This window comes from Bison bison, unplaced genomic scaffold, assembly GCF_000754665.1.
Source record: "Bison bison bison isolate TAMUID 2011002044 unplaced genomic scaffold, Bison_UMD1.0 scf7180017864489, whole genome shotgun sequence".
NCBI classification, from domain to species: Eukaryota; Metazoa; Chordata; class Mammalia; order Artiodactyla; family Bovidae; genus Bison; species Bison bison.
Window position 1 is genome coordinate 8,076,907 of NW_011495048.1, and position 25,549 is coordinate 8,102,455.

The 25,549-nt window shown below is 44.0% G+C and overlaps 1 protein-coding gene across 1 annotated transcript; it reads left to right on the plus strand.

Annotated features, from left to right (window-relative positions):
• The first annotated feature begins 1,183 nt into the window (after positions 1-1,183).
• On the plus strand, positions 1,184-3,876 carry B3GNT2 (UDP-GlcNAc:betaGal beta-1,3-N-acetylglucosaminyltransferase 2). The gene has a single exon (XM_010863282.1). It carries the CDS (start codon positions 1,193-1,195, stop codon positions 2,384-2,386), a length of 1,194 nt encoding a protein of 397 aa, XP_010861584.1. The 5' UTR covers positions 1,184-1,192; the 3' UTR covers positions 2,387-3,876.
• The last annotated feature ends 21,673 nt before the right edge of the window (positions 3,877-25,549 follow it).

Sequence of the window (25,549 nt, forward strand, 5' to 3'; positions counted from 1 at the left end):
ACCCCATGAACTGCGGCACGCCAGGCCTACCTGTCCATCACCAACTCCCGGAGTTTACCAAACCCGTGTGCATTGAGTCGGTGATATCATCCAACCATCTCATCTTGAATCTCATCCAACCATCCCTTCTTCTGCGCTCAATCTTTCCCAGCATCAGGGTCTTTTCCAATGAGTCAGCTCTTCGCATCAGGTGGCCAAAGTATTGGAGTTTCAGCTTCAACATCAGTCCTTCCAATGAACACCCGAGACTGATCTCCTTTAGGATGGACTGGTTGGATCTCCTTGCAGTCCAAGGGACTCTCAAGAGTCTTCTCCAACACCACAGTTCAAAAGCATCAATTCTTCTGCGCTCAGCCCTCTTTATAGTCCAACTCTCATATCCATACATGACCACAGGAAAAACCATGGCCTTGACTAGACGGACCTTTGTTGACAAAGTAATGTCTCTGCTTTTTAATATACTGTCTAGGTTGGTCGTAACTTTCTTCCAAGGAGTAAGCGTCTTTTAATTTCATGGCTGCAGTCACCATCTGCAGTGATTTTGGAGCCCCCCAAAATAAAGTCAGCCACTGTTTCCACTGTTTCCCCATCTAATTTGCCATGAAGTGATGGGACTGGATGCCATGATCTTCGTTTTCTGAATGTTGAGCTTTAAGCCAACTTTTTCACTCTCCTCTTTCACTTTCATCAAGAGGCTCTTTAGTTCCTCTTCACTTTGTGCCATGAGAGTGGTGTCATCTGCATATCTGAGGTTATTGATATTTCTCCCGGCAATCTTGATTCCAGCTTGTGCTTCCTCCAGCCCAGCATTTCTCATGATGTACTCTTCATATAAGTTAAATAAGCAGGGTGACAATATACAGCCTTGACGTACTCCTTTTTCTATTTGGAACCAGTCTGTTGTTCCATGTCCAGTTCTAACTATTGCTTCCTGACTTAAGTGGGTTATTATCACCATTTTATAAATGGAGAAGCTGCTTAGACATCAGTTGTTATACAACTTGCCTGAGGTCAGAGAGCTCAAATCGAGGATGGTAGAGCCATGATTTGAACCCAGGTACTGCAAGTCTTGAATCTGTGCTCTAAACCACTGTTCTGGGGAACATGAAAGAGATAAGTGACATGTGAGCAAATGCAGTGAATAATAATCTAATCAGTACCATGGTTCTCTCTTTTATTTCAGATATGAGAAATGAGTGTTGGACGTCGAAGAATAAAGTTGTTGGGAATCCTGATGATGGTAAATGTCTTCATTTATTTGATCGTGGAAGTCTCCAAAAACAGTAGCCAAGAAAAAAATGGAAAGGGGGAAGTAATAATACCCAAAGAAAGGTTCTGGAAGATATCTGACCTTCCTCAGGCATATTGGAACAAGGAACAAGAAAAGCTGAACAGGAGGTTCAATCCCATTTTGAACACGTTAGCCAACCAGACAGGAGAAGCATCCGGATTCTCCAATATAAGCCATCTCAATTACTGTGAACCTGACCTGAGGGTCATGTCAGTGGTTTCAGGTTTCGACAGTTTGCCAGACAGATTTAAAGATTTTCTGCTATATTTGAGATGTCGAAATTATTCACTGCTTATAGACCAACCAGATAAGTGTGCAAAGAAGCCCTTCTTATTGCTGGCGATTAAGTCCCTAACTTCACATTTCGATAGAAGGCAAGCGATTCGGGAATCTTGGGGCAAAGAAACCCATGTGGGGAACCAAACAGTGGTGCGAGTCTTCTTACTGGGCCAGACCCCTGCAGAGGACAACCATCCTGACCTTTCAGATATGCTGAAATTTGAGAGTGAGAAGCACCAAGACATTCTTTTGTGGAACTACAGAGATACATTCTTCAACTTGTCTCTGAAAGAAGTACTCTTTCTCAGGTGGGTGAGCACTTCCTGCCCAAATGCCGAGTTCGTGTTCAAGGGCGATGATGATGTTTTTGTGAACACCCATCATCTCCTAAATTACTTGAATAGCTTATCCGGGAACAAAGCCAAAGATTTGTTTATTGGTGACGTGATTCATAATGCTGGACCTCATCAGGATAAGAAACTCAAGTACTACATCCCGGAAGTTGTTTACACTGGCGTCTACCCGCCTTATGCAGGAGGAGGCGGATTCCTCTACTCCGGCCACCTGGCCCTGAGACTGTACAATGTGACTGACCGGGTCCTTCTCTACCCCATTGATGATGTTTATACTGGAATGTGCCTTCAGAAACTCGGCCTTGCTCCAGAGAGACACAAAGGCTTCAGGACATTTGATATAGAAGAGAAAAGCAGGAGTAACATTTGTTCCTATGTAGATTTGATGTTGGTACATAGTAGAAAACCTCAAGAGATGATTGATATTTGGTCTCGGTTGCAGAGTGCTCATTTAAAATGCTGAATTATGTGCAAACTATATTTTACATAGAAATGTATCTCAAATAGTTCCCATTTGTGTTTTCTTCCATTAGAGGTCATTTCTATGTAAAACCATCAAAATTGCCTTTATAGATCATGTCCATTTGACGGCCTCTAAACCCTTCAGTTCAGACGTGCCTGCAATGCGGGAGACCTGGGTTCGATCCCTGGGTTGGGAAGATCCCTTGGAGAAGGAAATGACAACCCACTCCAGTATTCTTGCCTGGAGAATCCCATGGATGGAGGAGCCTGAGGGGCTACAGTCCACGGGGTCGCAAAGAGTTGGACACGACTGAGCGACTTCACTCATTCACTCAAACCCTTCAGTGTGGTACTTCCTGAAGAGGGAAAGCAGAAGATGCTAATTTTTGATGTAGAATATGACAAAATGAATGATTCTGACTCTTCCTGTTAGCCAGTGGTCATTATTTTCTAACTTGTCCCCCTCATCATTTGAAATCATGTTTCTAGAATTTGACCATATTTTTGTTTTGCCCTCATATGATGATAATCCTATTTCCCATTATAATGAGTAAATTATCAGTTTAGGTATTCATAAACCTATTGGCAGAAGAGACATTGTTCTATATGACTCAATGGTTTTAGTGAAATGCAATTACATTTGTTTTCATGAAATTTAGATGAAGTTTTAAAATCATCTAGAAAAAATTGACTTTTGTCAGAATTGCCCTGCCACCCCAACAGTATTTCCTCGTGTTAACCTAATCAATCAGTTTTGCAAAATGAGCATCGCTGGGTGACATTTATCCAGTTTATCATGTTATGGTCTTATGATCATCATGAGAAAGCTTAACTATCTTGCATTTGGTCTCCTGGGTGGTATCATGATAGTTCTCTTTTTTAGTATTTGAAAATAATGAGTATGATTCCATAATCTTCAAACTGAAGATTGAATTGTCCCTGGCAACCATATTGTATTTATAATTTTTCATGTGGACCAGGAAAGCATATGTAACTTTTAAACTTTAAGTGAAAAGATTGAAATTGCAGACCTTTTCATGAATGATTTGTCAGTTTAAAACTTCAGGATTCTATTCTTGCCATATGGTTACATGTTACTTACACAAAATTATTATCCGAAGTAGTGACTGCTTTCCTGTTTCAGTGTAGAAGTGCCTGTGTTTTTATTTATTGTTCAGATCAAATACCAAACATTTTCTTAAATATATTTTGTGTAATATTTTATTTGTATACAGTGTTGACTTATTTAACTAGAGCATGGTATTTTAAATAGTAAGGTAACATGTTAAATAGAACTAATGGTTATTTTTGAATTTTAAAATCTGTTCTCTTTTGGGGGAATATAAACTAGGATTCTGCCAAACTGTTGCTTATATATACTATCTTGTGACATGCTTTCTTGAGATATTTTTGTGTTGTAGAGATGAAGATTCTTACAGATGTGATAGTGGAAACTGTAAGAAGAGGGAAATAAAGTCACCATATTTTTAATTGTCATGTGTAACGTGTCATCTATAATTTCTATTTCCTGTATTTAATTACATTTTTCCCCAAAAGGCCTTTCCCAAAAAGGCTGCCTTTTTCCCCCCAGAAACTATTGACTGCAGTAGTAATATTGGGCTATACCTTTTTCTCTGTCTCCGTGGGTCATTTGTCTTTGCATTTATTATTTTTTAAAGTGCTTCCCCATGTAATGTCTTTAGAGAGGAGCATGAATATTTATTTATGCTTCCACTTCCTGGTAGTATGAAGAATTTAACTAGGAAATGGAGCAGCATCTTAAAGATTATATCATCCTAAGCCATATCCATTTTGGGATTTGTGTGTTTCTGTGAAACTTAGATGTATGTTCCATCTGTGATGAAACAGAGCAGCCTTGACCGCTCATTTTCCTGGACTTGTGCTGAGAAGAAACTGCTAACGTCCAGTTAAAAACGAGTAGGCATTGGATGAAACTCAAAAAACAGAAGGCTTATTGTGAGAACACATAGCACACTGTCCTCTCCTACTGGGAATGCCGAGGCCATACGTGTGAGTGGATGTGAGGACACAGATACTCACTCACTGTGGGGTTTGCAGGCTTGTAAGTTTGGTCCTTCTCAAGGGCTCGTGTGCTGGCGTCTGACCTCTCAGCTCCAGTGCTTGTGAGTAAAGGGTGGTGGCGCACACCACCATGTCAGGTTTAGAGAAGAATAATGAAGCTCTCAGAACATTCATATGCAGTTGGTTCACAAATTGCTTGTGTCCATATACAAGCATGTGGTTCCTTGACCATGTGTTCTCAAGAAGCAGATTTCTCTCCTGAGGAAGATGTCTTTTAATTTTTTTTCTTACAGGGATTCTCCTTCACTGAGATTTCAAGTCTGCAGAGATAGAAGAGACGCAGCAAGTTTTGAACCATGTTTTGAAAAGCCACAGAGGGCCTTTGGTGAGCCTCCTCATCACATGTAGCTTCGTTTGAACATCAGTCCTGGGTGCTGATGATGTTTGGTGGGTGAGATGCTCTCCAGATCTTCTTTATTTGGCCGAGGTTCTCATGCAGTCGTTACCTGAGCCCACAACACAGGTCATTGACCTCATGGGATGACCCTTTTTCAGCAAAGGGATCCTAAGTATTGGGTTCACCGTTGGTACTGGCTGATCCTAAACCCAGGAAGCACTTTTGGTGCCCTTGAGATAGATTCTTACCTGAGTGTCCATCTCGGATGTAAGTATCAGATCTAATTCATTCTTAGAGAAACATTCAATAACTGGCCTCAATGGAAACTGGTGTTTGAACCTTTTTCATGGTTATTCACAAGTCATGATGATTTTGAGTTTGAAGGTCAAAAAGGCTAAATGAGCAGTGCCAAAGTTTGGGCTTTTCATCAACCCAACCAGGCTTTAAGAGGAAAAGGATGAAGGAGACCAGAATGGCTCATTTCTATCCCTGACCCTGGTTTCCTATCTTGAGTTGGTTGAGGGAAGAATGGAAAAGAAGGGCAGGATGTTTGAGTCACACTTGAAGTTGAATTCAGAAATAAAGACACCCGAAGTGTGACCACCTCCTACTTTTCTACCCCTGATTGGTATGGTCTGGAATGTCTGATACGTACTGGCTTATCTTGTTTTCTCTCAGATGCAGAAAGGAAGGCTGCCCTTACTAAAGTAAAGGATGGCTTATTTTCACTTTCAGGAAAGCTGAAATGAAGTCTTTATTTGGGCCAGAAGTTAACTTCTCTGTGATTTGCCTTAAGAAATATGTCAGATGAAGTAAGAATTCTTGTTTAGACCAGGAAAATAAATAGTTCGTGTGCTAGACTGTGTAGAGTATAGGATACATTGATTTTTCCTTTATGTTAATTCTGTATTGGCTTTACTTTTCTGATGCCTGGGTCACCTGCCAAATAACTTTGAAACCGAACTTTACCTAATTAGCATTAACAATAAACCTGAAAAATTATTTATCCTGATGTATTCAGGTCTCAAAGTAATTTGAAAGGAAAGTTTTTTCCCCCTTAATATCATCTTGGAGGCCAAAAATTAGGCCCTTTTGTCTTTAAGGAGTTCCTAAAATCTTATTTGTTCACATTACATATGAAATTCCATACTTATTAATTATAAGGTGCAGTACTATTTATATACCACTAGAAACTCGGAGAAGGCGATGGCACCCCACTCCAGTACTCTTGCCTGGAAAATCCCGTGGATAGAGGAGCCTGGTGGGCCGCAGTCCATGGGGTCGCTAAGAGTCAGACACTACTGAGCGACTTCACTTTGACTTTTCACTTTCATGCATTGGAGAAGGAAATGGCAGCCCACTCCAGTGTTCTTGCCTGGAGAATCCCAGGGACAGAGGAGCCTGGTGGGCTGCCATCTATGGGGTCGCACAGAGTCGGACACGACTGAAGCGACTTAGCAGCAGCAAAAAACTCAATATGATTTGTATCAATTGTATGATGTGCCTCAGTTGTGGGAGGTGTTAAAATGTGAACTACTACATTTTAGGATAACTGAAGTACCGCATTGGTGTGGTGTGTGCCCTTAAATTGAAAGATGGAGCCTTGTTTAGGTTTATTTGAAAGGTGGAGCCCATTTAGGTTTATTTCCTGCCTCTCTCACTTTGATCTGTGTTTAGGATTTTTCACCCAAGCAATCATAGTAGTGGCTTCTGAGCTTCGGCAGTTGTTTTCTTCCTGTCCATTGTGCATTGTGAAAGGGGATGTATTGATTGTGCTGAAGCCGCAGAAGTAGAGTTTTTAATTTGATTGTAATCCAAGGGCTTATTTTGAAGTCAGGGGCCAGGCGGCTGAACAATGGTGCTTGCAGCTTCCCCACAGCTGCCCTGTATTGGGAAATGCTCTTTCATCTTACACAAGCGATAAAGCGGACTGCACCAGGAGCTTGCCTCCTCGGTGTCAGCATGGGCTTGCTCGTGACTCTCGAATCCTACCATCGTGTACAGAGCCCATCCCTAGCCTGTCTTCAACTGACACTTTCCATCTCATCATCCAAGTCCTCCCCCAGGTTGGCGTCAGTAACCCTGATCCTGGTACCAACTTCAAGCATCTCTTCTTTTAAAATAATTTTATCAAAATGAAAAAGTATTATCCTGCTCTTGGCTGGGGCTCTTCCAGAAACAGATCTTAGGAGGATTCCAGCTCAAGTTGTTTAGGGAAGTGTAGGTGCATGGTTCACGGTGAAGTGATGTTGGGAAGGCAGACAGCCAACAATAATGTGTGTGAAGCCAACTGGCACTACAGAACTGGAGTTAAGTCCCTGGGGCATCTCTAAAGACTAGTCCAGAAAGCTTGCCTCTGAAGGAGCACTTCTCAGGCTTGCAGGGGCTGGGCTGTCTTTTGGTAACAGCTCTGTTGAGACGTTCAAGTGTACAATGATTTTGAGTAGAGTTGTGCTCTAACTATCAGCATGGTCCGTGATGGAAACAATTAGGTTTTCGGTGGTAACCATTCTATTACTTAGCCCATTAATGAATTTTTAAGTTTTGGCTCTGTATTTTTTCTTTTCCTTAAATTTCCAAAACAGTATCTTGTTCTCTAATTACTCGTCTTCCTGTAGCTGCCTGTTCTTTATGGATGCTATGACTTCTTATAAGAAAATAGACTTTTGGTAATTCATGGATTTTCTCAGGGCTTGGTTATGAAGAGAATAGTAAAGTGATTACTTGCCGTTTTTATGAATGAAGGACTGAACCACTTGTATAAGTTCCTGAGAAGGATGTCTTTTTCAGGGCTGTTCATCCAAAAGCCCACTTCCTGCATTTGGAGTGAGGGTCTGTAATGAGTGTGTGTCCCAGTTTAGGCTGATGTCCTTTCAGGGACTGAGCAGGTGGGAAGCAGGAAGATTTGACCCCAGATGCTGAAGCTGCCTTTCCTGCATCTCTGCTCAGTTTAGGGAACTTTTCCTAGCCTGTAAGCTGAGCTCATGCTCACCAAACTTGTGTGTGTGTGGTTATGGTTGTGGTTGTGGGGCGATGTTGATTCAGCTGTTGTACAGCCAGGCCCTCAGTCAGATCACCCCCGTTCCCTCCTCCATGCTGGGAGCTTCAGCGGGTCTCCCTTGGGAGGGCCGGCCACACATCCCCTGCGGCCTTTGTCATTCATGTTCTGGACTCTGCTCTCCTGGTTTGCTCACTAATACAACTCTGCATATTTTCTATTTTTCAGAGACGAAAACTTTCTCTTCCTCGTTGCTGGGGTTTCTTTCTTTCCTTTTGTCTCCCTTATTGTCATTTCAAGGTGATTTTAGTAGTGGGAGGAGGCTAACACTTACGCCTGTGCACTGTTCTGAACCGGGGTCCCCTGACTGTCCCTCCCCTCCCCAGCCTCTGCAGCATCTCACTCCACGCTGTCCCTCCTGCCTTGTGCGACAGGCGCTCCTCACCCGTGTGTGCCATCATGAAATCCTCCTGCCCCTTAGTCCTGCCAGCTCCCTGGTTCTGAGCTACCCATATTGCCCCCACAGCCTCCTCCCTTCTGTCCCCCTCCCCAGTATTTCCATCACTGAGCCCCATTTTTCAGTCTAGTGAAGAAACCAGTGGGAAACCTTTCCAAGTTCATTTCTCACTCACCTCTCCTCTGCCACCCTCCTCTCCTTCGCTCCTTCTTCCTCTGCAGAACCTGCATGCCTTGTTTCTCCCTGTAGGGACAGATCTGCCTTGAGACCTGGCACAGACTCTTGGGGTCACACTTGTCAACTCTGAACACTTAGGGTCACAGTCAGGCCCCACAAATGTCTTCCCGGCACCCACCGCCATCCTAGGGAAAGGGGTCTCTGTGTTGTCAGGTCTGGAAGAGTATGAAATGGAAGGCATTCCATTTTACGGTTTCTAAGGAGAATATCCCCCAGATTTAAAAGGACTGTGCCTTGGCTTCTGGTCTCTCTGAATGCTGTTACCTCTGGGGCAGCAGACCTTCAGTTGCCCACGAGTGTGGTAGACTTGTGAATGAATGCCCCTGGGATCAAGAAGATCAGTATGGAAGGTCAGTTCCTTTGTTGTTGGGGTCAAAGCACTTGCTGCCTTGCCCTGTCTTTGTTGATATCCGCCCTGTGCTCCCTTCAGAGCACCCCCAACTGCCTTCATGTCAGGCCTCTCCTTCCCTCCCTCGTTTGTCTGTATTCTCCTGAGGGTCACAACTGGAACTGGCCCAATAGGACCTGGGACAGAGCTGTCTCCCCCTGCCCTGTCCTCCACGCTGTCCCTTGAAGCTGCTGAGGGGTGGGGAAGGGGTGGGGGTGGCCTGGGGAAGGGGACTTGTTCACAGACATCCGACCCTGCCCAGACAGCACCCCCTCAGCTGCCAGAAATTCCTGGGTAGGGGAGAAGTGGCTAGGCCTTCCCCACCTTGCTGCTGCTGCTGCTAAGTCGCTTCAGTCGTGTCTGACTCTGTGCAACCCCATAGACAGCAGCCCACCAGGCTCCCCCGTCCCTGGGATTCTCCAGGCAAGGACACTGGAGTGGGTTGTCATTTCCTTCTCCAATGCATGAAAGTGAAGGTGAAGTTGCTCAGTCGTGTCCGACTCTTAGTGACCCCATGGACTGTAGCCTACAAGGCTCCTCCATCCATGGATTTTCCAGGCAAGAGTCTGGCCCTAATCGAGATCTCCCTGGACAAAGGCCTGGCCCTCACCTCCTCTGCGTCAGTGGCACTCTGAACTCTTCCTCTTGTTCAAAGGTTTAAGGTCTTGGGTTCAGAATGCCTTTTCCCACTTGTCCTACCTCATTGCAAAATGGGATACAGTCATGAGACGTTAACTAATCATTGGTTGATTTTTTTCCAGTCTGTGGTTAGAGAAGAGAATGGAAACAGAACTTTGTTGGCACATTGATGAGTTAGCCTTGGGGAGCCTTGGAGGGGCCTGGCAGGAACTTCACTGTGCAGAAATGCAGGGTCAGACAACAGGTACTGAGGTCCAGCAGAGCGACCAGGCTTAAGTCCTGCCTGTTCTGCCCGTTGAAACCTTGAGGCCCAGCATACCTGGAGCGGCAAGCAGCCAGACCAGAGCCCCAGATTCCCCAGCCTCAGATCTGCTCTTAACCTCCCAGCCAGTGAGATGGGAGAACCCCCGAGAGGCACAAAGAGAAAAGAACCAAGAAACTGAACAAACCTGAACCTCTTAAATAGCAGTGATCTCACGTGTGACTTTCCTCCTGTGGGATGTGAGACATGAGTATTGAGGGGTAGAGTTGTCGCATTTAAAGTTGGTGGGAAATGCCTTTATTTATTTGATTGCAAAAGCTTCCCAGAGTGAGCCACTGTGAAAGGAATGAAGAAGGAGGAGGTGTGATGCACAGTCAGAAAAGCTAGAGAAGCTTCTCTCTCACTGAGTCCTACTAGATTGAAGAACAAGATGAACAGAAGATGCAGAACAACCCCGTGGAGAGCCCATTGGCCTGTGAGGCGGGGAGGGGCGTTTCATGCTCTGTCTTGCTGGTCACACCTCCAGAAACTGTGGAATGAGCTGGCATGGTCCGTGCAACTGAGTGCTTGTTCAACAAAGAGGGCCTATTAGAGCCACTAAAAACCCCAGCTGTGGCAGATTTTTAATAATATTGCAAATAAAATATTGTCTGCTTTATTCAAAGCATGGGCATTTTTCATTGCTGCTAGACCAACCCCATAAGTTACTCTTCTGAGATGGGATTGACTTGTTTGGAGACTCTTGCACTTAGAAAACTTGAGATTCAAAAATAATTTTAAAAATAAAAATTTGAATTAATTTTTTATTTACAGAAACGTAGAGCAGAGAGTACTTGTATATTTCCACCCAACTTTCCATCATGTTAACATCTTGGGGGGTGTGTGTGTGTGTGTGTGTTAGTTGCTCAGTCGTGTCCGACTCTTTGGGACCCCATGGACTGCAGCCCACCAGGCTCCTCTGTTCATGAGGGTTCTTCAGGTAATACTGGAGTGGGTAGCCATTCCCTTCTCTAGGAGTTTTTCCCGACCCAGGGATCAAACCCAGGTCTCGCACACGTTGTAGGCAGATTCTTTACCATGTGAGCCACCAGGGAAGCCCAGCTTCTGACATGACCACATCAGAGTGATCAAAATGAACACCGAGCCAGCCAACACCAGAAAATACACACTGCTCTAATTCTATTTCCTACGCTACAGACCTTATGGGAACTTTACCAGTTGTTTCCACTAATGTCCATTGCGGTCCTATCAGGGTCCCACATTACATTTTGTTATTTTTCTTTGATCTTCTCCAATCTATTAGTTTCTAAACCTCTCCTTCCCTTTCCTGACTTAAATCCTTTTGAAGAGTACTTGATATTTGTACAGTGACCTTCAGCTTGGACGTGTCTCACGATTGTTTACTCACGGTTAGCGTGAGGTTTTGCATTTTTGGCAATAACGCCACAGAAGTGATGTTTCGTCCTCAGAGCATCCTGCTGGGGCTCCTGGTGTCAAGATGTCCCATTCCTGGCAATTTTAACCTTGTTCACTGGATTTCTTCTCTGTAAGGTTCTTTATCTTTGTAGTTAAGAAATGACTCGGAGGACATTTGTACATTGAAAAGTTTGTACATTTAAAACTAACAAATATCTGAGTTAGTGCATGTAAAGCACTTAAAGCCTGGTGTGTAGTAAGTGCTTAATGAAGATAGCTGTTGTTTTTTTCATCATCACTATTATTGCTGCCTCTGTCCCAGGTCTGTCCCTGGTTTTCCTCTGGTCTTGGCTACCTTTACTGTTCCCTTCATTATCCTCTGCATCCCCTGCCGATCCAACCCACACTGGTTATTTCTTCACACTGGGGCTGGCTCTCAAAATATCTGTGGAAGGGAAGAGCTGGCGGGGTGGGGTGATGCAAGAGCCTCTTGTTACTCCAGGGCAAGGGGAAAGCCTTGCTAACAGTAGGGTGTGTCTCTCTTTATGGGATGTGCTTACAGAACTTAGAGAATGTTCTATAATATGTGCTTATAGAAGTGGCCTTGGCTGGGGGGTGCTCAGCTGGCCCATATCCCTCATGGTAGAGGTCTGGGCCAGAACCCGAGGACCCACGGTCACACTCCTTGTGGACCTGGAGGGACAGGATGATGGAGGGCCCACCTGGCAGAGGCTTGAAGTAGGAGTGAGCTAGAAGCAAATTCCTGCTATAGAAGTCAGTGAAGTTTACTCCAGTGAGGCAGTGGGTTGCTGCACTGAGCTGCCGGGGTCCAGCCCCGGTGGATCCAGGGAATTCGAAGCGGGGACGGCGTCGGCGAGGATCAGGAAACAATTGCTTAATTAAACGTTAATTAAGGATATAAAGAGTGGTTAAATAAGGATAGCTCAGTGAGGAAATTCAGTGGAGAAAAGAGGCTGAAATAAGGATAGCTCAGTGAGGAAATTCAGTGGAGAAAAGAGGCTGAATAATTCAGCCAGAAGGTGAGAGAAACGACGACATGGGGAGACCAAGTTTTGGTGAACAAGGCCCGCACTTTATTTTCCAAAGTAGTTTTTATACCTTAAGTTATGCATAAGAGGATAATGGGGGAAGGGGTAGAGTCATGCAGTAAGCCAGGCTTTCTTCCTGCAAACTTATCATTTGCAAAAGTTTAGGTGATTTGCATCATCTTCTGGCCCGGAGGCCTGTTAACATTTTAAGAAACTTATTTTTCTCTAAAGGTGATTATTCTAAAATCAGGTGCCATCCTCCAAAAGCATTAGATAAAGTTGCATTCCTATAGGACAAAGGTGTGGTGGGCTATAACAAGAAAAAGAATTAACTCAAGGGTCCAAGATTACAAACATTAAAGCTACTACTTACACCAATTATATTAATCAATACACTGCCAGAGACACAGCAGGTAAGGGATATGGAAACTTAGCAGCAAACATTGGCCCAAGAAGTGAAAAACCCTTCACCAATACAATTTCTAATCAATCTGTTAACTGCTCAAAGGAATCTGTATTCAGACAGTTTAGAACATCTCATGCCTCTCACAGTTGGGAGGCTCTGAACAATCACACGTGGCCGGAAAAACCTATTCAGGCAGGCTAGAGGACTTCCAAAGGAGTTTGTAGGTTGAAACACTGTCACACCCAGGAATTATTAACTGGAGCTGTAAGTTAATTCTTTTTTCAGAGAGAGGTAGTGGGGGACAACCCCCCTTAAAGTCAGAGGTGTAGGTGAGAGCACAAAGCAGAAAGTAGGCAGATTCTGGTTTTGGGGGTAGATGCTCGAGAATTTCCAGGGGGACTCCTGAGGCTCGATCCCGGTATGCCGAGCCTCCTTCCTCAAGACCTTTGCCAGGGGCGGAGCTCCTGCTCCCATCACTGAGCCATCTTCAAGGGTCATCCCGGAGTGGATGGTCTGGTCAGGGCTGGAGGGAGCCCTGAGCCACCCTCCCTTCCTGCATGGGACAAGGACGCCCAAGTAAAGCGATGCTGGTTCCCACTGGATGAGAGCAGGGAGTCCTTGGCCAAGGTCAGGAGATGCCAGTGCGCTCAAGGTTGCCTGCTACAAAGTGCTGTCCCAGAAGTTCCTTGTCCTTCTAACACACACAGCTTTGTGTACAGAATGGCTTTCCTTGGCAGTCTTTTGGACCTCCCAGACTCTTCCCCTACTTTAGAGCACTTGAACTCTATTTTGATGCAGAGATGAAGTTTCCATGTTTGAAAATAGCTGTCATGTGGAGGACGTTGTAGCTACTGTTTTTGTCTGTAGCACACTTTCCTCCATTCTCCTCCTTTTGGAGGTAGACTGAGCCCCAGGACTGGAGTGTTGAGCACATGGCCAATCAGGGCCTGTGGGCATCCTCCCTGGACTGGGAGAAGGGTGTTCTTCTTCGTGGCTAGTGGAGTTGCCTGGCTGGCTCCCTGACTCCCCTGGAATCTTTCCATCAGTAGAGGAAAAGGATAAGGGTGACTTGTGTGAAGCAGGAATATGTGTGGAGGGAGTGATGGTGACACACGGGCGACTTTGAGCCATGGGTGCGCATCCACCACTGGCCTCCCGGGCTCTGAGAGCCAGTGCATTCCCTTTCTTCTCAAGCTCACTGGAGTTGGGTTTCATGGTCAAGGTTGATAACGGTGAAGCCTAGTTCCTTCCCTGAGTTCTAGGTTGAGTCTAGCTGTGGATGCCTCCAGGTGCTTACTCCAAGGCAAGTCCATGCCTCCCAGTTGCAAGTCAATGGCTCCCAGGAGGCATCTGGGGGTGGGAGTTGATGTCCTTGTCTTAGGCCAAAGAATCCGGGTGAAAAAATTTAGGAATCAGGCAGTGGGGAATAGGAAGTAATCTTTCTTTTCTCCCAGGATATGTTCAGCATCAGTCTGGAGATCCCTGGATGAGACAGTTTATAACTTCTCTTTCAGGGTCAAGTTTAACAGCTCAGTTTTTAAGTGAGAGGTCTGGTGACATGTGAAAAGCCAGAAAAATAAAAGGAAGAGATGTGTGTGAGCAAGCATGTGTGTTTGCATGTGTAAAATTGAGTTCCTTGTGAGAAGATGCTGGTGGGCTGGGAGAAGATTGAGGGGGAAGTGCTTACTGCCTCTACATCCAGGGCGCGGATGCAGGTCCCTCCCATATCGGGATCTCAGTCAACAGAGGGAGACCCTGGCAGCTCTACAGGGGTTAGCAAGCAGCTGGGTCCAGCTGGGAGGAGAAGGTGGGTGGCCGCTCGTTAGGAAGTTCTGTGCTCCAAACTGCATGGGGCTTTCCGGGACCCGAGTGAGCAGAGTCTCAGCTGCTGAGGTTGGAATAATCGATCGTTCCAATCGACGTGATCATTCTTGAAAGCATGCTTGGTGTTGTCAGATGTGGGGAGGTGAGACCTCCAGGTCTTGCTGGAGGGAGTGTTAGGAGTCTGGTTTTGTGGGGAGCATTCTGGCTGTAGGGAGGGAAGTTCAGTGCGTCTGTGGGATATGATCCTTTGAGCCCATTGAGTGGGATGTAACCCATTGAGCCATGGATCCATTGATCCTCCACTGAGTCCTGGTTTCCTCCTTCATGAGGAAAGTGAGGCTTAAGAAGTTATGTCAACCCAAGTTCGGGACCCAGAACTTATACCTGGGGTATCTGACTTCAAAGTGTAAGGGCTTTACTGTGCTGTGAGACTGTCTCCCTTGGCCTTCCAGAGGAGGGTGTATAAGGCTATCACTGTCCCCAGCAAATGCCACCAGCACTGTGACATCCCTGTCTAGGTCCCCAGCCTGGAAGAGCTTCTGTTTGCCCTTTGAACTTTAACACCTCTGTCCAGAGATTTTTTTCCCCCTCCATCAGCCTCCGTGCTCAGGTTTTGTCATTTGAGGATCTGACACAGCCCCACCTTGGCGTCCCACTGTGCAGATACTGGGGCTCTACTTGAAGACCCACAGTGTTTGTTGATGAAGATGTGTTAGCTGGTGAGAAAACTGAGGCTCATAGAGCATGTGACCTTTTCATTTCAAATAGGTAGTTAAAAGCCGCACAGGTTAGTGACTGCCTGGTGCTTAGAGGTGATGGAGGGGGGAACCGGGCAGTGACTGTTAAGGAGTATACGATTTCTTTAGATGAAAACCGTCAAATTCATTGTGGTGATGGTTGCACAACTCAGTGAATATACTAAAACCACTGAACTGCACACTTCAGAAAGGTGAATTGTGTAGCATGTGAGTTATATCTCAATAGCGTTGCTGCTAAAAAAAATTAAATTTCACCAAATCTAAGGGGAAAAAAAGGTAAGGTTCCAAAAAAAAAAAAGGTTCCAAATCTTGCCCCAAAACAGAGCAAATCAGTTGATTCAGACTGTTTCCCCAATACCAGTATCGGACACGTTAGACTCTATGATAGTTACTGCCTATTAGGTGTGTCCTTTTAATGCTTCCTGCCCCCTTATCCACTGGGCTCTTAACACCTATGCATGCTTAGTCACATCTAAACTCTTTGTGACTCTAGGCAAGAATACTGGACTGGGTTGCCATTTCCTCCTCCAGGGGATCTTCCTGATCCATGGATTGAACCCACATCTCCTGCTGCTCCTAAACTGCAGGCGGGTTCTTTATCACTGAGCCACTGGGGAGAAGGAAATGGCAACCCACTCCAATACTCTTGCCTGAAAAATGCCACAGACAGAGGAGTCTGGTGGGCTACAGTCCAATGGGTCTCTAAGAATCATACATGACTGAGTGGCTTAAGCATGCAAACGCACCCCAGTTGTCCATACACTCCTTCCCAATTCTGTAGACAAAGGCCTAAGACTTTTTCTGATCCTGAAATTCTATAGTTCTGATTTCATGAGGCCACGAGATCCCTGTCTTTCCGTGAGCTGGTTGCTTGGAATCAGGGGTACAGTCAGGGCAAAGGCTGTCGGCCTCTGGGCTCAGTTGCTTTGCTGACCTCGCATCCTTCCTGCTGTTAGACTAGGTGCTCACCCAGGAGGAGGCTGGTGCCGTCTTGTTTGTCCTTGAGTCTCAGGTGCCTACTGTCCTGTTCCTCCCCTTTACTGACTTTGGAGAACTGGTTTCTTTGTCTGCACATTGTCTCCCATCCACACCCACAGGATAGAGGTGCGTCCGTCGTAATTGCCTCTGAACCTGCACATGACTGGAGTTCAAGAGGTGAATGTTGAATGAATGAATATGCGAACTAATAATATTTGCCGAAGGAAGATGTATGTGAGTGAATAGGCAATAGTTTCAGATTTCCCAAGTGTTTTTCCTAAGTTTTTTTTTTACTAACCAGATTGATGGATTTGAGTTCAATCTTTGTTCTCTTCCCCTCAGTTTTCTAGTGAAAGCAAGTACAAAGTTCTATGAGACAGATCTCTGTTGTGTTTACCTGTGTATCTTGTCCATCAGTTCAGTTCAGTCGCTCAGTCGTGTCCAACTCTTTGCGACCCCGTGAATCGCAGCACACCAGGCCTCCCTGTCCATCACCAACTCCTGGAGTTCACTCAAACTCACGTCCATCGAGTCGGTGATGCCATCCATAATAGTAGCTTAATAGAGAGTTGTCGAATGAATGAACAGATGAACAGGTAATATTTGTTGAAGGAGGAAAAGGTAGTGAGACAAGCAAAAAGTCTCTAGAGAGGAAAGGAAGAAAGAATAGGGGAGTGTTTATTCCACACAGTTGCTAACTTTTTAAAAAAATTTTTTTAAAGTTGAAATATAGTTGATTTACAATGTTGTATTAGTTTCTGGTGTACAACAAAGTGATTCAGTTATACACACACACACACACACACACACACACACACATATTGGGCTTCCTTGGTGGCTCAGACAGTAAAAAATCCACGAGCAATGTGGGAGACCTGGGTTTGATCCCCGGGTTGGGAAGATCCCCTGGAGGAAGGCATGACAACCCACTCCAGTATTCTTGCCTGAAGAATTCCCATGGACGGAGGAAGCTGGTGGGTTACAGTCCATGGGGTCACAAAGAGTTGGACACAACTGAGTGACTAACCACACACAGCACATATACATACATAATATACACACGTATATATACTTTTATTCTTTTTCATATTCTTTTCCATTGTGGATTATTACACAATACTGAATATAGTTCCCTGTGCTGTAAGTAGGACTTTGTTGTTTATTTTAATGTATAGGAGTTTGTATCTGCCAATCCTAAATTCCTAATTTATCACCCCCACCCTCTTTCCCCTTTGGTAATTATGAATTTGTTTTCTATCTCTGTGAGTCTGTTACTGTTTTACCAAAAAGTTTATTTGCATCGTATTTGAAATTCCACATTATAAGAGCTGTCTTGTGGTATTTCCCTTTCTCTTTCCACACAGTTGCTGACTCTTCACTTTTTATTTTATTTGGGAGGGGGTGGCACTTGACTTTTCCCCAGTTTTGTTGAGATTATAATTGACATAGTGAAAGTCGCTCAGTCGTGTCTGACTCTTTGCGACCTCATGGTCTATACAGTCCATGGAATTCTCCAGGCCAGAATACTGGAGTGGGTACCTTTCCCTCCTCCAGGGGATCTTCCCAACACAGGGATCAAACCCAGGTCTCCCACATTTCAGGCGGATTCTTTACCAGCTGAGCCACAAGGGAAGCCCAAGAATACTGGAGTGGGTAGCCTATGCCTTCTCCAGGGGATCTTCCTGATCCAGGAATTGAACCAGAGTCTCCTGCCTTGCAGGTAGATTCTTTACCAACTGAGCTGTCAGGGAAGCCCTGTAATTAACATACAGCACCATATAAGGCAATGGCACCCCACTCCAGCACTCTTGCCTGGAGAATCCCATGGATGGAGGAGCCTGGAAGGCTGCAGTCCATGGGGTCGCTGAGGGTCGGACACGACTGAGCGATTTCACTTTCACTTTTCACTTTTATGCACTGGAGAAGGAAATGGCAACCCACTCCAGTGTTCTTGCCTGGAGAATCCCAGGGACAGGAGAGCCTGGTGGGCTGCTGTCTATGGGGTCGCACAGAGTCGGATACAACCAAAGCAACTTAGCAGCAGCAGCAGCAGCAGCAGCAACCATATAAATTTAAGGTGTACAGCACAATGATTTGACTTATATACATCATGAAATGATTACTACAATAAGTTTACTGAATATTCATCACCTCGTATATATAAAAAAGAAAAAGAAAAAAATATTTTTCCTTGTGATGAAAACTCTTAGAATTTACTCTCTTAAAAATTTTCATATATAACATACAGCAGTTAATTATAAAAATGTTGTACATTATACCCCTTGTACTTATTTATCTTATAACCCAAAGTTTATATCTTTTGACCACCTCATCCAGCTCTCTCTTTCCCCACCCCCTACCTCTGGTAACCACAAATTTGATCCCTTTTTCTGAGTTTATTTGTGCGTTTGTTTTTTGAAGTATAATTGAACTATAATACTATATTTGTTCCTGGTGCACAACATAGTAATTTGCTGTTTCTATATATTACATAAATCTAGTTACCATCTTTCACCAGATAAAGATATTACATCATCATAGGAACTATATTCCCACACTATACATTTCATCCCCATGACTCATTTTTTTTTAATTTGAAGTTTGTACTTCTTACCTGTCTATCTGTCTCACCTATTTCACTCGTTCCCCTACTGCTCCCTCCTCTGGCTAACTCTTTATTGTGTCCTTTCCGTCTGTCCTATCTTGGCCCCTTGAAAGTGAGGTGTTAGTTGTTCAATCCTGTCTGAGTTTTTGCAACCGCATGGACTTCAGCCCACCAGGCTTCTCTGTCCATGGGATTCTCCAAGCAAGAATACTGGAGTGGGTTGCCATTCCTTTCTCCAGGGGATCTTCCTGACCCAAGGATCAAACCCTGGTCTCCCACACTGCAGTCAGATTCTTTACTGTCCCATCTGAGCCACCAGGGAGGCCCATCCTGGCCCCTTACATGGACTCAAGCTGCCTGCACAAGGATAACCTGAAGGTAATAAACACCTGGCCATAGGTGCCAGTCGCGTACCTCGACTACCTTATCACTTCTTGCCCAGTCCTCCAGCTCCCATTTGCCTCTGCTCTTAGCTTTGATATCTGTCCCAGTCCTGCATTTAATGACTCATTTTGAGACCTGAATCTTAGCCTGAGGCATTTGACTGGGGTCTGGCATTCAGTCTCCAACCCTGCCTATGGTCACAGTGGATGAGACACTCCTAATTTCTGCCCCACTCTGTAGGCCAACCAGCCATGCTGTGTCCTGTCCAGTGTCCCTGTCAGTGGAGGGAGATAGAAAATTATTCCAGAGACCAGCTTCTTCTTGGTGCCTCCAAGTGTCTGAACTTAGTGACTTGCTTCTAACTAATAGACTGTGACAAAGATATGGAGGTGTCACTTTCATGCTTAGATTATAAATGATTTCCTGTTAGCAAACCTTCCTTTCAATAGCTTTTTTTTTCCTAAGGAAAGATATATTTTTAAGTTATTTAGTAATGTTTGCCTGCAGTGGGTCTTTGTGGCCGCACTCGAGCTTTCTCTAATTGCGGCGAGTTGGGGCTGCTCTCTAGTTGCAGTCTGTGGGTTTCTCCTGTTGCAGAGCACGGCTCTAGGGCACACGGGTTGAGGAGCTACAGTGAGCGGGCTGAGTAGTTGTGGCCCTCAGGCTTAGCTGCCCCTTGGCATGTAGGATCTTCCAGGACCATCAAACCCGTGTCCCCTGCATTGGCAGGTAGATTCTTAACCACTGGACCACTAGGGATGTCCTCCTTTTGGTAGCTTTAATGGAACAAGTTGTCGTGTTGGAAAGGCCTATGTGGCAAGAAACTGAGAGTGGCCTGTCTGCCAACTGGGAAATGGAGCCATTAGTCTAAAAACCCTCACGGAAGTGAATCCTGCCAACAACCACATGCATGGGCTTAGAACTGGCTCCTTCCCCAGCTGAGCCTCCATATAAGACTACAGACCCCTGGCCAACACATTTTGGTTGCAGCCTTGATTCCTCCCCCTCAGTAACTGTAAGATAATAAGTGTACCTGAAAGCACAAAGCTTTGGTGTAATTTGTTATTCTACAGGTGATAACGAATACTTTGTGTTTGTGTTTTGTTTTAACGCCCTCCAGCAAGAGATAAATTTACTAGGAAGCTAGTGAAATTTAAGTTTGTGGGCCCCTCACTTGCACAAGCCCTGGGACTGCTGCTAGCCGTGTGTTCACATAGTCATGTTTTTGTAAAGTTTAGGAAGTATTTTAACAGCAATCAGTTAGGGCTGGGGCTTCTTCCTACTTCAGCCTTCCTCTTGAGTCTGGCTGTGTGGCTGTAAATGAGGACGTTTTGAGGATTGACTAAGGGAAATTTGATTTGGAGATGCATTTCGTGAGACTTGGGGATGTCCATGTATGTGCCTTGCAGTCCCTTCTGTGTCGAGTCACGTTGCTGGCAAGGTTTCACAGGCTGGTGCTTGGCAGAGTTAGGATTCAATCTGAGGTTCATCTCATGGATTTAATGCTAGACTAGGTTGATTTTCATATTCTCAGTGATTCATCAATGACTTGATTTCTTAACTTAAAGGCATGAGAATCTGCCTTCAGATACTTGCTATATTTGATACTATTTTCTACCTTCCAACCTGGTCTAACACCCTAGTCTTATCACTCGTTGACATCATCCCTGATCCCTCTGCATGATCCATGGAACTTCTCTTTGCTGGGCCTGCCTGTGCTCATACTTCTCCCTCAGCCTGAACTGACCTCTCCCAAACACAGCTATATAGTCTTCTAAGTTTTGGCTGTCTTGCTATGAAAAACTGACATTAACATGAAACTCATATTGAGCCTCTATGAGGATATTGATGGCAAAATGGGTGATGAATGTAGTCAATTCCAAGCATAAAATGAGTCACTGAACAACAAAACTTGAAAGTCCCTGGAATTAGTTTAGCTCCTATATAAAAGGAATTTGATAATTTTCCCCACATTTGGGAAAAGTTTGAACAATATACATAGCATTACAAATAATGAACTGTGAAGCTGAAAGAGACTTTTGTAAACTATCAGTGTAAAACAAGTTTTCATCAAACATGCTAAGAAAGACTGAGTTATCATTCTGTTCTCTCTATAAAAAGTCACTTCACAAAATTATTATTCTGTGACATATGATCAGAGTGTACAGACCAATAAATACAGGGAAAAAGTATGTTAGAGGTATCTCAGGCAGTTTATAAAAGTATGTAATTTGGGGGGATGTTATGATCCTTTTATTTCTAAGCTATATACAATTTTTAAATTTGTTGTAATTTTCTTATTTCAAGAAATTTTGTGTGTGTGTATTTGATGTTTTGTGTTCTTTCTTTTAAGATGGTCACAAAATTGCAGCAGCTTCAGGGTTTAGAAAGTTTTTACTCCTATTCCCATCAAGTAGAACAGAGAATTTCTTGATGCAAAGATTGGAATTCTTTCTTTCTACTCTCCCCACTCTGAGTCCAACTGTATCTTACATATCCTTAGAAGGGCAATATTTTTTTTTTTTTCTAAATTTAATTCATCTAAAAGTGCTTTGGTTTTGAGAAGAGCAGGCAAAAGGAATGGGTGATAGGGATCTTCTGTCAGCGAGGTGGTCAGGTAGAGTAGGAAATAGGGAAGTTCTCTTCAAACGGAGAAGATGGCAGAATCAGAATCTCAGGTGGAAGTTGTACTCAGAGACACTTCAGTTAATTGTGAGAAGTACCTTTCTAATAGTTGACCATATGTTGAGGACCCTACCTGGACAAGCAAGATGGACTCCATTACACATGAAATCTCCTCTTTCAACTCCTGGATGCTGAGGGTGGCAGTTCAGGCCTGACTAGAGGAGCTGGTACCTGGAGATTGGACTTGGCCTTGGGGCAGGGTGGACTCTGGGGCACAGATCCTATTGTAAGTCTAGTCCAGCAGGTAGACCTCTGGGCCCATGAATGGTATCAAGAAGACCTTGTTAGGAGTAGTGGAGGGATATTTGGAGCTTTGGAATAGGAGACTGGTGAGGAGGAGGGCTGAGCAGGTTAGTATGACAGATGTTGGGCTCTAAGCAAATCAGAAGCCCGGCCTGGGGGAGGGGATAGTGCTGAAGGAAACAAGGTGAAATGCCAGACTTTGGGAGAATCAGATGGAATCCCCCTGGTTCAAGACCAGCTTGCAGGCCTGACTTGTGGTCTGGGTGGCAATTCAAGTCAGCTATATGAGCAAGTAACCACAGTGAAATATCTCACATCATTTAAATACAGCTAAAAATTCTGAAATCTCATTTACCTGTTGATCTTCTCTGCAGATCTCTCTTCCTTAACGTAAAGGCAGCTACTTGAGACCATCAGAAACAATAGACTGAAGAGAAAGGTAGTGTCCTTAATCTGATCTTTTTGATGATGCTGCCTCTCAAGCTTTTCTTGTTGTCTGAGAAATATCAAAAGGAAGCTCTTGAGAAAGGCTTGGGGCCTCAGTCATTTCCTGACTGTCAGTCCCAATATAGATTGCAGATCACAGGCTGAGAAAGTCCCTTTTAGCAGGGCTGTATTCCTTAACATCTCAAAAGATGATCCACTAAACAAAAACAGTATCAATCTGTTGTAGGTTTATACATATGTAAGAGTAAAATGCATGAAAACCATTGCATAAAGCCTGGAAACAGAGAAATAGGAGTGTACTATTGTAAAGTTCTTATATGATATGTGAGATGATATAATGTCACTTGAAGGTAGCTTGTGATAAGTTAAAGATATATACTATAGACCCTGGGTCAGGAAGATCCCCTGGAGTAGGAAATGGCAACTATGAAATTAAAAGATGCTTGTTTGCTCCTTGGAAGAAAAGCTGTGACAAACCAAGACAGTGTATTAAAAACCAGAGACATCACTTTGCTGACAAAGGTCCATATAGTCAAAGCTATGGTTTTTCCAGTAATCATGTATGAATGTGAGAGTTGGACCATAAAGAAGGATGAGTGCCGAAGAACTGATGCTTTCAAATTGTGGTGCTCGAGAAGACTCTTGAGAGTCCCTTGGACAGCAAGGAGATCAGACCAGTCTGTCCTAAAGGAAATCAACCCTGAATATTCATTGGAAGGACTGATGCTGAACCTCGAATACTTTGGCCACTTGATATGAAGAGCGGATTCACTGGAAAGGGCCCTGATACCAGGGAAGATTGAGGGCAGGAGGAGAAGAGGATGAAAGAGGATGAGATGATGGCATCATCAACTCAATGGACTTGAGTTTGAGCAAACTCCAGGAGATAGAGAAGGACAGGGAAAACTGGCATGCTGCAGTCCATGGGGTTGCAAAGAGTCAGACATGACTGCGTGACTGATCAACAACAAGGAAATGGCAACCCACTCCAATGTTCTTGCCTGAAAAATCTCATGGATGGAGGAGCCTGGCGGGCTACAGTTCATAGAATTGCACAGAGTTGGACATGACTGAGCAATGGAGCATGTACTCATGCACAATAAACCCTAAAGTAATCATTAAAGAAACAGAATTATATCTAATAAGCCAATAAAGAAGACAAAATGGAATAATAAAATATGCTCAATTAATTTACAGGTAGGCAGAAAAAGAAGAAAAAGGAAACAATAGAAAACAGACAGCAAGATGATAGACTTAGAGCCTAATTATGTCAATAATCACATTAAATGAAAATGGTCTCAGTCAGTTCAGTTCAGTCGCTCAGTCGTGTCCCCATGGACTGCAGCACACCAGGGCCCCCTGTCCATCACCAACTCCTGGAGTTTACTCGAACTCATATCCATTGAGTCAGTGATGCCATCCAACCAATTCATCGTCTGTTGTCCCCTTCTCCTCATGCACTCAATCTTTCCCAGCATCAGGGTCTTTTCAAATGAGTCAGCTCTTCTCATCAGGTGGCCAAAGTATTGGAGTTTCAGCTTCAGCATCAGTCCTTCCAATGAATATTCAGGACTGATTTCCTTTAGGAGAAAATGGTCTAAACACACCCAATTGAAAGATAAAGGATGTCAGATTGATTTTCAAAGATTAAACTTTATCAGTTCAATCTTACCACATTATCAAGATCGAACTATATGCTGCCTTGTACGAAACACACTTAAATATCTAGGTAATAAGGTAAAAGTAAAAATGAATGGGAAAAGATATACATGCATGCACTAATCAAAAGAAAGCTGGAGTGGCTATATTAATATTAGACAAAGTTGATTTCATAGAAGTAAAGTCACTTCATGATGACAAAGGGATCAATTCATCAAGAAGATATAAAAATTCTAAATATTTATGTACTTAACAAATCTTTAAAATACATGAAGCAAAAGCAGGTAAAACAGCAGAGAGAGACAGACAAATCCACAGTTATGGTTGGAAGTTTCAGTACTCTCCCTTCAATAATTGATTGGACAAGAAGATCCAACCGACTCCAGTACTCTTGCCTGAAAAATCCCATGGACAGAGGAGCCTGGCGGGCTACAGTCCATGAGGTCACAAAGAGTCAGATACAACTGAGCGACTAAGCACACACACGAAGATAGAACATTATTAAGGATATAGATGATTTGAACATTATCAACCAATTTTACATAAAACATTCCGCTCAACAACAGCAGAACATACGTTTTCAAGTGATAATGTCATATGTACCAACATAGACCATATTCTAGGCCATGAAAAAAGTCTCAGATTTTACAAGATTCATACTAGGTATCGAGACATCCTTGGTGGTCCAGTGACTAAGACTCCAAATTCACAATGCAGGGGACCTGGGTTCAATCCCTGGTTGGGGAACTAGATCCCACATGTCGAAACTAAGAGTTCACATGCCGCAAATAAAGATTCCACTTGCCACAGCTGAAAAGGGATCCTGCCTGTCACAAGGAAGACCGAAGATCACACATGCAGCAGCTAAAACCTGGTGCAGCCAAATAGATATTTTTAAAAAATGCTAGGTATCTTCACTGGCCATAATGGTATTAAATTGGAAATCAATATCAGACCTCTGGAAAATCCCCCAGTACTTAATAGCACACTTCTAAATAAGACATAGGTAATAGAAGAAATCAAAAGGGACATTAGAAAGTCTTTGAATTGGATGAAAATGAAAAGGTGGCCTATCAGAATGTGTGGGCTATTGTGAAAGCAGCACTTTGGGAGGGCAGTATCTGTAGCACTAAATGCTCATTTCAGAAAAAAAGGTCTCAGGTCAATGACCCCAGCTTCCACAGTAAGAAACTGGAAAAGGGAGACTAAGCCAGAATAACTAACAGGAAATGATGACGATCAATGCAGAAATTAATGAAACAGAAAATAATAGAGAAAATTAATGAGCC